This window comes from Aristolochia californica, unplaced genomic scaffold (genome assembly GCF_029961685.1).
Source record: "Aristolochia californica isolate CCGP_79_NKW_82.1479 unplaced genomic scaffold, dmAriCali1.0.hap1 SCAF_6, whole genome shotgun sequence".
NCBI lineage: Eukaryota > Viridiplantae > Streptophyta > Magnoliopsida > Piperales > Aristolochiaceae > Aristolochia > Aristolochia californica.
In genome coordinates this window covers 40,644,076-40,654,394 of record NW_027182257.1, presented here as the reverse complement: position 1 = coordinate 40,654,394, position 10,319 = coordinate 40,644,076, and the positions used below count along the sequence as shown (strand labels likewise).

General features: G+C 37.9%; 2 protein-coding genes across 10 annotated transcripts; one reads left to right on the top strand and one right to left on the bottom strand.

Moving 5' to 3' along the window:
- Positions 1 to 1,015: 1,015 nt before the first annotated feature.
- LOC137935002 (uncharacterized) lies at positions 1,016 to 4,591 on the bottom strand. 6 transcript variants are annotated; one of them, XM_068779617.1, is made up of 5 exons: positions 4,252 to 4,591; positions 1,980 to 3,473; positions 1,604 to 1,646; positions 1,270 to 1,459; positions 1,016 to 1,178 (listed from the first exon to the last, which is right to left on the bottom strand). In XM_068779617.1, exon 2 carries the CDS (start codon positions 3,405 to 3,407, stop codon positions 2,973 to 2,975), a length of 435 nt encoding a protein of 144 aa, XP_068635718.1. In that variant the 5' UTR covers positions 3,408 to 3,473; positions 4,252 to 4,591; the 3' UTR covers positions 1,016 to 1,178; positions 1,270 to 1,459; positions 1,604 to 1,646; positions 1,980 to 2,972. The 6 variants fall into 6 exon arrangements, with proteins under 6 accessions (XP_068635718.1, XP_068635719.1, XP_068635717.1 ...); XM_068779618.1 differs by having other exon boundaries at positions 1,016 to 1,459; positions 1,898 to 3,473; XM_068779616.1 differs by having other exon boundaries at positions 1,016 to 1,459.
- Positions 4,592 to 5,210: 619 nt separating this feature from the next.
- On the top strand, positions 5,211 to 8,499 carry LOC137934878 (probable ribonuclease P/MRP protein subunit POP5). 4 transcript variants are annotated; one of them, XM_068779438.1, is made up of 5 exons: positions 5,211 to 5,387; positions 5,567 to 5,654; positions 7,267 to 7,453; positions 7,575 to 7,712; positions 7,984 to 8,499. In XM_068779438.1, the coding sequence occupies exons 3-5, from the start codon at positions 7,276 to 7,278 to the stop codon at positions 8,130 to 8,132; spliced, it is 465 nt and encodes a 154-aa protein (XP_068635539.1). In that variant the 5' UTR covers positions 5,211 to 5,387; positions 5,567 to 5,654; positions 7,267 to 7,275; the 3' UTR covers positions 8,133 to 8,499. The 4 variants fall into 4 exon arrangements, with proteins under 4 accessions (XP_068635539.1, XP_068635540.1, XP_068635538.1 ...); XM_068779439.1 differs by lacking the exon at positions 5,567 to 5,654 and having other exon boundaries at positions 5,211 to 5,365; XM_068779437.1 differs by lacking the exon at positions 5,567 to 5,654.
- Positions 8,500 to 10,319: the final 1,820 nt, after the last annotated feature.

Sequence of the window (10,319 nt, the reverse complement as noted above, 5' to 3'; positions counted from 1 at the left end):
AAAAATTAAGTTGAGAGTCTCTCATTTCTCTTTGTCAAGGTTTTAACTTTGTTCGATTTTATTTATTCTGTATATTTAGTGAATCCACCATGTATTAAAATTGAAATTATGTGTAGCAGATGATAATCTTAGTTCTTTTCTCATCTCTTATCCTCTCTTGTTGCAAATGTAATCTTAGTTCTTTTCTCATATATTATCTTCTCTTGTAGCAAATGATCGATCACTTCACTTTTATTGATGTGCTCAGCTAGATGATTTGAATTCAAGTTTTTCCATATTAAGCGTGGTTTTGCATGGTATATTTATTTGAAGTTCAAAAGTAGTTTTTTCCATCAAGAAGCTACTTCTGGTGTTCAAAAGTGGTTTTTTTTTCCATCAAGAAACTACTTCTAGTGTTGAAAAGTAGTGTTTTTTCCATCAAGAAGCTACTTCTAGTGTTTAAAAGTAGTTTTCTCTCATAAAGAAACTACTTCCTCTTCAAAAGAGTTTGTCTTCAATGGAGGAAAAAATCACATCTTTTGTGAAGCTACAAAATAAAGTTTATCCATAAAGGCGATTTCTTTTATTTGGATATAACACATAGTAAATACATACTTGATTAATATACCTTTATGATATTATAAAATTTTATACATATAACTTATTTGGTACACAAGCATAAAATTGACTTTTAATGTGCAACAGTACATGTTATGTAGGATCCACTAAATAAATGAACACAAAATGGACTACATAATATGAGTCCTTGGGTTCTACTAATCCTATAAATACACGTGATATGGGATCTACTAAGCCTACAAATTAATGGACATGTAATCTACATTTAAATTGGCTATGCAATCAAGCTTATTGAAAAATTGAAGGTATAAATACATTGTAAATATTATTAGTTTCTATATAAAAATTTGTTTTCTATCTTACAAGCAGAGTTCACTACCATAGAACGTAACCCAAAATTTGCCAGCTTATCATCTGAATTCTCTCAAGTAAATGGTTCGGAAATACACTTGCTTAATACTCAAGAAACCAAATCACCTTAAAACATTATTGCAAAAGCTCCATCTTTGAGTACATTGGAAGAGAGTTTGGAGTAACGATTTAAGATGAGATCAAGCATGAAAAAACGAACCCAACAAGCTATAATAGATATCAGTTTCATCACAAGTCCCCTTGGCAATCTGCAGAACCCAGCAAAATGCAAATGGTAAACCTGCTGGTTAGGTTTAAAAAACAAAAAAAAAACCCTTTAAACAAGATCGACTTGCCAACCTGGTCTCTCCAGATGTCTTTGACAATGTAACCAATGTCTTGAGTAATCTCATTTGTGCGAGGTTCTCAACTTGCCAACCAGGTGGCGGTACAACTTTGATGTAATGAATTACAACTTGCAATCCAAAAACTACGGCAAAGGGAGGCGGAGGTGCGGTCTCGAATCTGGAAGATCACGTCAGGTTACACCCTGGGGTATATAAAAATTACGGACATTGCGTTAGGGCCAGGACAGGTCAAGAGCAGTTTGCTTATTGGTACACCTGAAGAGTCTGAAAAAGACAAAGATGCAGCTAGTGTGAACGCACAAGCCACATTATCCACTAGTGCTTACATTTTCCAAAGTGCGAAGACCGGGGGAGCTTTAGAGCGTGGAGCTGTTCAACCACCCACAACATAGTTAGTAGTTAAGCACTAACTTAATATGTAAAAAATAATGCAACAATAACAAGAAAAAAGTTCAACGAATTTATAATAAGGACTGGATATAAAAGACCAGTAACTTAATCAGAGAGACAAGCAATCACATTAAAAAAGAGCAATGAGTTGAACTCTAGAAGATTTACAGGAACCTATGGAAGCATGGATGGAAATTAAGCAGCAGCAATTCACCATACTCCAGACTTACTAGAAATCTAGTTGCCACCATGAAAGCTCAGAGCAAAATAGTGTGATTGTGATATTAACAAATTAGCTAACCAGCTTTTCACCTGATGACACTTCAGCTAAATATAGCTCAGATCCACGGAAAGTCCATGCATTTTACCGGATCAGGCAGCTGATTGATTACTCAATGCTCTTTAGCGCATCACTTGGATGCAGACAAATGGACTGCTGCTCAATGGTCCTCTCTCCTCCCTTTTGGAATACAGATACAGTGGCTGGACTACAACAGTTAGGCATTCTTTCCACCTCTGAAGGTCAGCTGCAGATCAATCCATGATCTTCCAACAAGTAGATAATCTCACCCCCTGATAAAATGCAAAAAGGAAGAACTCAGAAACTTCCCACATAAAAGAGATGTAAGTAATCCAAATCTACAATCATCACTGCAATAGTATTGTCAGCTCTGCTGGGAGATAAAAGCCTTTATATAGCCTGCAAAATAACACGAATTTCAGGAAACCATGTTAACACTCAACAGCAAGGGAAAGCATGGAGATTTAGTTCCAGCAACCAGCAACAAGGAACTACTCACAACCATCAGCCTTCATTTGAAGTAGTAAAACCTGCAATTCTCCACACATAACTCTCAAGATTCTAAAATGACCTACAGTGAATACATAACTAACACAAATTGAGTGACATCAACATGCAACTTCTAATGCAAAATAAGCCAAGTTATAGAGAAGAAGAATTTTATCAAACAACAACATGAGTAAAAGAAACAAGAGAAGAAAGATATCTAACTCAGACTCATAATGATTCTTAGGAAGTGGTAATTGGAGCAGGTTGAACTCCCTAAGTAATAGTAATGTTACATAAGCCCAAATTTCATATAAGAAAGACTAATTATAAGAAGTTTTAAGAAGTTCGCCTACAACTGGACCACATAGGGTTTGCCCATTCAAGTCTCCCCAAGAGTTAAGTTCTTCTCCGTGCCAGGAACAAAAGGAAACAGGAAAAGGAAAAGCAAAAGGAAAAAGGAAAACGGAAAAAGGGAAAAGGGAAAAAGAAACAAGTCCTCCTCCTTCACTACGAACTCAGATCTCCATGCCATCTCCAATTTGACTGCAGATTGGAGCAACTGCACAGAAAGACCTCTCAAAAGGAGAAGGATGCAGCTGCGAATCTCCTCGCCTGCGCTTAAAAGCACAGCTATCAGGACTGCTCTCCCCTTCGAGCTTCCTCCGGATTCCTCTAACCGCTTGCTCTTCTTCCTGGGTAAAAGGAAAAACCTGCCCGCTCACTCTGCAAAGAGAACTATGATTATCGTACAAGATTCTCTGATTACAATTTTTATCACAGATGTGTGTGATTCCCGTTAGTTTGCACCGGTATATGTTTGCGCACACATGTTCATTTTGACATCTCTTGTCACAGTTGTGACTTGGGAGTTCTCCTTCGCGGTTGAGAATACTCGACAAAAAAATAACATTTGTAGGCTCGGCAATCATGGATTTGCCATATACCTCCATCGCTTGAACCGGTATCAGCTACTTTGACGCTTGTAATTAAGTTTTTTGGACACGAACCCCTCTGCTCTGCATTCCAAGGGAGGAATAAACCAAGTCAAATGAAGGAGAAAACAGCTCCAGTGTTCATATCGAACACCAAAAACCATCAAACGCCATTAATCCTCCTCAAAACATCTAAAATTAAAGTCCGAAAGAAATTTATCAACGCTCAAATAAACAAGATTCTATCTGCAATTCCGAGGGTCAACGATCAAACATAAGAAACTAACTCAAAGGAATGGTACAGCAATAGCTGGCAAGCACCGGAAGAAATGTGACAAGAAATTTCAGTACGACCTTAAACAAACAAACACCAAAAGGTAGAAGATGCATCTCATCCTTGCAAGCCATAGACCAACAAGGTACACAGAAACCGTATGGAACCGTAGATGAAAGCATTCCAGAAGACGTCCAACACAGAAAAAAAAAAAAAAAAAAAAAAACAGGATCTCACCAAACACAAGATTTCAACAAAGATTCCATTTTCGGAAAAAGAATGGTAACACAAATGCGTTTTCCCGAAAGTTGAAGTTAGATCCTGGCGAAGAAAATTGAACTGACCAAATGTATCAGCAAAAGGCAATAACCTAGATTTAGCTACGTATCTGGAAGCCATCATCAGCAAGATAGAGAAAAAGTACCACGATGATAGCGAAGACAACTCCAGTCAAGCTCACAAACAAGGCCTAATATCTCTCCAACCCAGACTTCCGAACCGTCAAAGGGCCAAAGTTTCACAACCCAGCCTATACACAACTAAAAATATCTCATTCCTAAGAAGATGAAAGCAGGAAAGAAAACTTACATGTCTCTGCACCACTCTACAACAAGAACCAAAAATCCGAATACAGCCAACGACTGACTCTTTTGAATCCAAAAGAAAAGGATCACGGAAGAAACAAAAGCTCCTCCGACTCTCTCGCCCCAAAACCACTCGAACAGACCGCCGCGTGCGCCACTGACCAACTCCGAATACGACGGAGACGAGGGTTATTTACAGAAGCGGACCGCTTCAGTAGTCAGCCGAAGGCGAGGCAGCCGCACCCGAAATTCTACTCCTCCGAGTCGTCCGCGCCGGAGCACTAGCCATTCGGAGCTCCCGAGGAGCACCATTCGCTACCGACGCGGAAGCAGATAAAATGGGAGTGAATTTTCGAGCAAACGGAGGTGGATTTCGCATGATCTGGAGAACGGAAACAGAAAAAGTACCCGGTTGGTGGCACGTGTCGGAGACAGGCGTGGATAAGGACAAAATGCGAGCAACGGTTAGAAAGAAGGGATCAAATGGAAGAGTGACACGTACGCGACACGATCAACGTGGCGTTTAGGATAGCCGCTTGAATGAGGGTGGGCCCTGGTGAGGATCACGTGCTTTTTTTAACTGTAGGAGACGACGAATCTACGATGGCGCTTTTGGTTTTCCACGGAAAAAAGGACTTTATCAAAGTCCGTCAGATTAGGCAGGACTTATCCAAGTCACTAAAATGTCACACTTCTTGTGACATTATGTCGTTGGTGTAAATATTTACAGAATAAAATGGCACACCCTTATAAATTGCATTAATCTGATCAGAAAATGAGATGACGATTCGGGGGTTGGATAAGGGTTTTATTGAACCAAACTGGTTTACGAATAGTTGAAGTTCAGCTCGGTTCGGGTTCGAATTTGAACAATGAACTCGAGTGAACCGCGATTCGGTTCGCGAGCCGGCTCGGTTATTAAATAATAACCCTCGCGCCTTTCGGGACTCGGCCGCAACGGGAGTCGGGAAGGAGCTTCATTTCGGCTTTCCGTTTTATTTCGTACTCTTTCGAAATAGAAACGAAAATCTCAGAAACTCTTTTCCGAAATCGCTGCCTGGAAGAAGTTCGTCATCGCTAGGAAGACTAAGGGCGTATGTTAAGCGTCATTCGCGGTGGTAGCCTCTCTCGATCCATGAGGTTTTTATCTGTTCATCGCACTTCTGCTTGATTTTTGTTCGTAATTTATTCAATCTTGATGTTGAGTTATTGTTATCTCTCCTGTTCGATCTATCGTTTTCGATTTTCTTTTTCCCCCTTGTTTTGTCGAAGTAGGGATGTTGGTTTACTGATTCCTGGTTTCCTTCCCTGTTTTTAAGGATTTCAGAACAAATTGAGCGATTTAGCTGATATTCCTATTCAACCCAGGTTAGGCCGGGAGTTGTGAGTCTAATTGGTGGATTTAAGGTGAGTTGAGGAGAGATTTGCCTAGAACAAAAAGGGCAAGTTTGATCCCGACCGGCTGATTCGTAGGTTCAATTTTTTTAACAAGGAAGAACACTGATATCTGCAAATTGACAAGATAACAGCAAAAGGAGGTAGCTAAAACCTCTATATTCGGCCCAAGACTTCAAGCAATTCCTATGATACTTTTTGCTGCAATGTTTGCAACAGAGCATTCTCCTTGCTCTCTCACTTCCTTCATTTTCACCAGAAAAGCATATCCAACACATGGTTAGGAGCAGATAAACCTTGTTCTTCTCTGGCAAAGTCTTGATTGTTGAACTGATTCTCCAGAAACTTCCTGAGATAACAAAAATAAATGCTGTTCAAGCAAAGTTATATACAGAAAACAAGAAAAAAGGTGGAAAAAAAGTGGAAATTGAAGATTTTCTTTTGCCCTTGATTAGTCTTGTTTATGAACCATTTGTTGGTTATGAATATATCTACAACTTCTGAATTTGTATTACAATACCTGCTAACGTGAGTATACTTTTATGATGATGCTAAAGTTTCCATGTGGTGGCTATTATGTATGGTATAGTCTCTAATGGTTGAATCTCTGTGATAGTGAGATATTATTCTTGTTGACCTATGAGAGGAGCCGATCAGTAAAATTTTCAGTTGCCCTTTTACATCACTAATCTGGCTATGTGAACTATTTTTGGGACAGAATCATGCTTGGAATTGTGACCTACTCTATTACGACGTTTGTATGTTATTCATTTGAAACTTAAAATCTCTTAGAGCCTGCACTTTCGGATACATAATGCGTGCATATGGTTATTTGGATCTTTTGTTAACTTTTATCAGTGTGTTGTATCACGTGGTTGTTGGTTGCTATTGGATATACTGGATTTGTTGTTTTTATTTGAGTGATTGTAAATTTGAAAATGATATTTCATTTAAATTTATGTGGTTGATTATTGAATAAAGCTTATGCATAATATTATGTAGTGTTTATGAACAATTTTATGCAGGGTTTATGTACAGAGGTCATACCCAGTTGTATGTAGAGGTCGTGCCCAGTTTTAAGTAAAATTTATACATAATTTCATATACAATTTATTTGACATATATTTTATGCAAAGTTTTAAATGTAAGTTAGAGCTCAAACTAGGTTAAAATTATTGGGCTCGAACTCGATTCCAATTTTAGGCTCGAGGCTGGGTTCGGCTCGGCTTGAGCTCAAGTTCAAAATATTTAAATCAAGCCCAATTCGAACACATACAAGTTCGAGCTCAGCTCGGCTTGACTCGACTCGATGCCACCCCTATAAGTCATCAATGCTTCGATAAGGTTGCTAAATAAACTTGCTTGTAGACGCATATTATCGACATGATCAAATGCCTCAATGAGATCCTGCTGTTCCATTCTTGTGTAACTAAACCCTGCTGTTCCATTCTTGTTTAACTAAACCCTGCTGTTCTATTCTTGTATAACTAACTTGGTTTCAATATTTTTTGAATGCATGCTGAAGTATTGTTCATTGTCTCCTCATGATTTTATAATACCCTTTTTCCCTCAACCAAATAAGCCATTCTTTGTCATATTTCACAAAATTCTGGTTTTTCTGCAGTAGTTAAGAATGGTGGCATTCAAAAACCGCTACATGGTTATGGAAGTATATTTAGATCCAAACAATGATCTTGGTAAGGATGATCCCATTATTATTACTCAATACAATGTGTCAAAAGCAATCAAAGACAGCATCTTAACAAACTTTGGGGAGTGTGGTTTAGCTTCATCACTGGGTTCATTGCAAGGTATGTGTATCATTTACAATCTCCATTATGTAGTTGTGGGCCTATTGATGTGCATAATGCATAAAATATTCTTTAGTCCTCAATAATCTTGAACATGTATTTATTTTTATTTTTTTTGTAGTTAAATATGTGAACCCCATTACAAAGATCTGTATTATTAGAACCTCACGGGCAGATTACCAGCAAGTATGGGCCGCCATCACTATGGTGAGGAGCATTGGAAACTGCTCTGTTTTATTCAACTTGCTAGACTTGAGTGGTGAGTCCATGTACTCTCTCTCCTCTTTTTCTCTCAATGATGATCATAACTATGTGAGCACTCATGTAACGAATTAAATACCTATAGTGGACTGATTATTGCTCTCTTCTTTTCGTGATGACGAAACTAACAGTTTGTAATCCAAAGAAAAGAGTTCCTTTTGTGTGCTTGAGAAGTTGGATCTGTTTCACTTTCTCCCTGATTAAGATGAGAATTATATTTGCTATCTGCAGCCTCAATAGTAATATAAATTTCTTGACATTTACTTTAGGGAGTATCAGAGCTTGCAGAGATGCTGCCTTGAGGTGTGATGAAGCAAAATTTGAACAGTACAAGGTCATGAAAGGTGAACATCTCACCACTGAGACTACACAGCAAATGAAGAACTACTTTGAGAAAATCAAAGTTTTGGAACACTGAAATTATAATGTTATGAAGATAAATATCAGGAGTTTCTGTCAACTCTGCTTCTCAGGCGTTTTTCAAAAACAGATCGAATTATTATTATTAAAAAATCAGTTGTTGTTACTGTAACCCTACAAGTCTGTAGCTTCAGTTTCTGCTTTTACGGGTTGTAGGATCTCTCTCTAACCCGCTATGATTGGCAAAGACATGAACAGTGCTGAAATTGCAGCCATTGGGGTCCTTTTTTGAGAGTTAGTGGATGGCTAATTTGTTTGGTAGCCTTCTTAAAGGTGTCATTGGATATTAGTTATTCCTTAAATGTTTTTGTTTATCTGGTCCTGTTAAATTTTGGAAATATATGTAGGCCCTTCGTGAGAGCATATATTGTTACAACTAGTCATCCGTTGAAATTTTTTTGCCATTAAGGTATTATTCTTCCATGATAAGAAAGATATCAACTAAAACACAATTAAATGATGACACTCAAGGCCATCACCCTGATGTCAAAGATTGCACTGCAGAATAATGAATGTCTAGAGTATGGTTTCTCTGGTTGTATTGTGTTGTCTGTTTCTTGATAACATTGTTTGTCAACATCTAATCAGACTTTGCCATACAGACCTATCAGTTAGTGTCTCATGAGGAATTCCACTGTTGAGTATGGTAATAGGAAACCTGTCAGGGTAACTGTTAGTGGTGATGGGTTCTCAGTTTTTTATCTTCTTCCGACTTTCTTGGTGTATCCATGCCCATTTACTCTCCTGTTAAAGTTGTCTCTTTTCGTTCTTTTTGAGGCATGGTTTGACACGAGACACAATCCAGTAAGGGAGATGTTGAACATGATTACATATTAAAACTCCGTATGGTGTGAGTTTTGTTGTCTGCAACGAGCTTGTTGAGCTGCCAGTCAACCCTCAGGCTTCGAAGAGCTTGAATAATGAACTAGAGAGGATCTGTTATTTTCCAAATTCTTGAGCGAGCCACTAAAGCTAATACAAGTGACAGCCATGTACAGCTCATCTTGGATGTTCACTGTAATATGATTACAAAGACCAAAAGCCTTTAAACTTTGCAAAATCTATTGCAGACGGAGGGTTGAGGACAACCATTCCAAGCTTCTTAAGGCTCTGGCCCGGACTCTGATTAATCTGTTGAAGTCCGCTTTAGCTACATTGAAGAGAACAAAAAAAAATAAAAAATAGCAGATGGCTATTTCACACATTTAATTTGCAGCACTGCGATGGAGGACAAACGAACTCTAATGGTATGATTACTGAACGGTAAAAGGGAAGCTATCTGCTTTCTTTTGAGAATTGCTCTTTTATGTCAGGCTGCACTTTGTTGAAAGTATGGTGGAATATGTGGTGTCAGATAATCATGTAAAAGAGGAGGAAAAAGGAGAAATTATAGAGAAATGATAAAGAGGGAAGTGTGCTGCATTGACAGCCTAATTGATGGGGATGTAGTCCACCCCATCTCCTCTTTTGTTAATTCACTTTAGTTTAACATAAGGATGTGTACATGTGTGAAAACAGCCCCCAACTTATCTAGAACTTAACACAATAATTAACCCAACTCCATATTAATAATGTGGACCATTCTAACTACAATAGTACAGATTCACCCATTCATAAAATTACCAAAATACCCTGCACTTTTAAAACTCCTCAAGGTGGACCATATATGTCAAGTAACCCAGTTTGGTACAAAAGTTATTGAAGTTTATCAATTGGGCATCTCTCACAAAATGAAGATCAACTTTTATATGCTTTATCCTTGCGTGAAAGACCAAATTACTTACAATAAATATGGTTGTTTGGTTATCACACTTATGTACTAGAGACTCTTCAAAATCAAAAACCCTTTTTAACACTGATTGAATCCACATGAGTTCACTAACAGTATGGGCCATTGATCGATACTCTACCTCAATGTTGGAATGTACTATTATGTTTTGTTTTTTACTTTTTTAACTAATCATTTCCTCCAACAAATATAGAGAAACCAGTAATGATTTTTTGTTTAAGTTTAGATCCAACATATTCTACATCTGTAAGTATTCTTCATCATCCATAGAGAAACTATGGATGATAGCATATGTGGTAGTTAACTAAGGTCCAAGTATTACTAGTCTGTAATGTATTCATTTCATCATCCATAGTTTTCTTCCACTCAGACGAACACTAAGCATTCTACACTTTA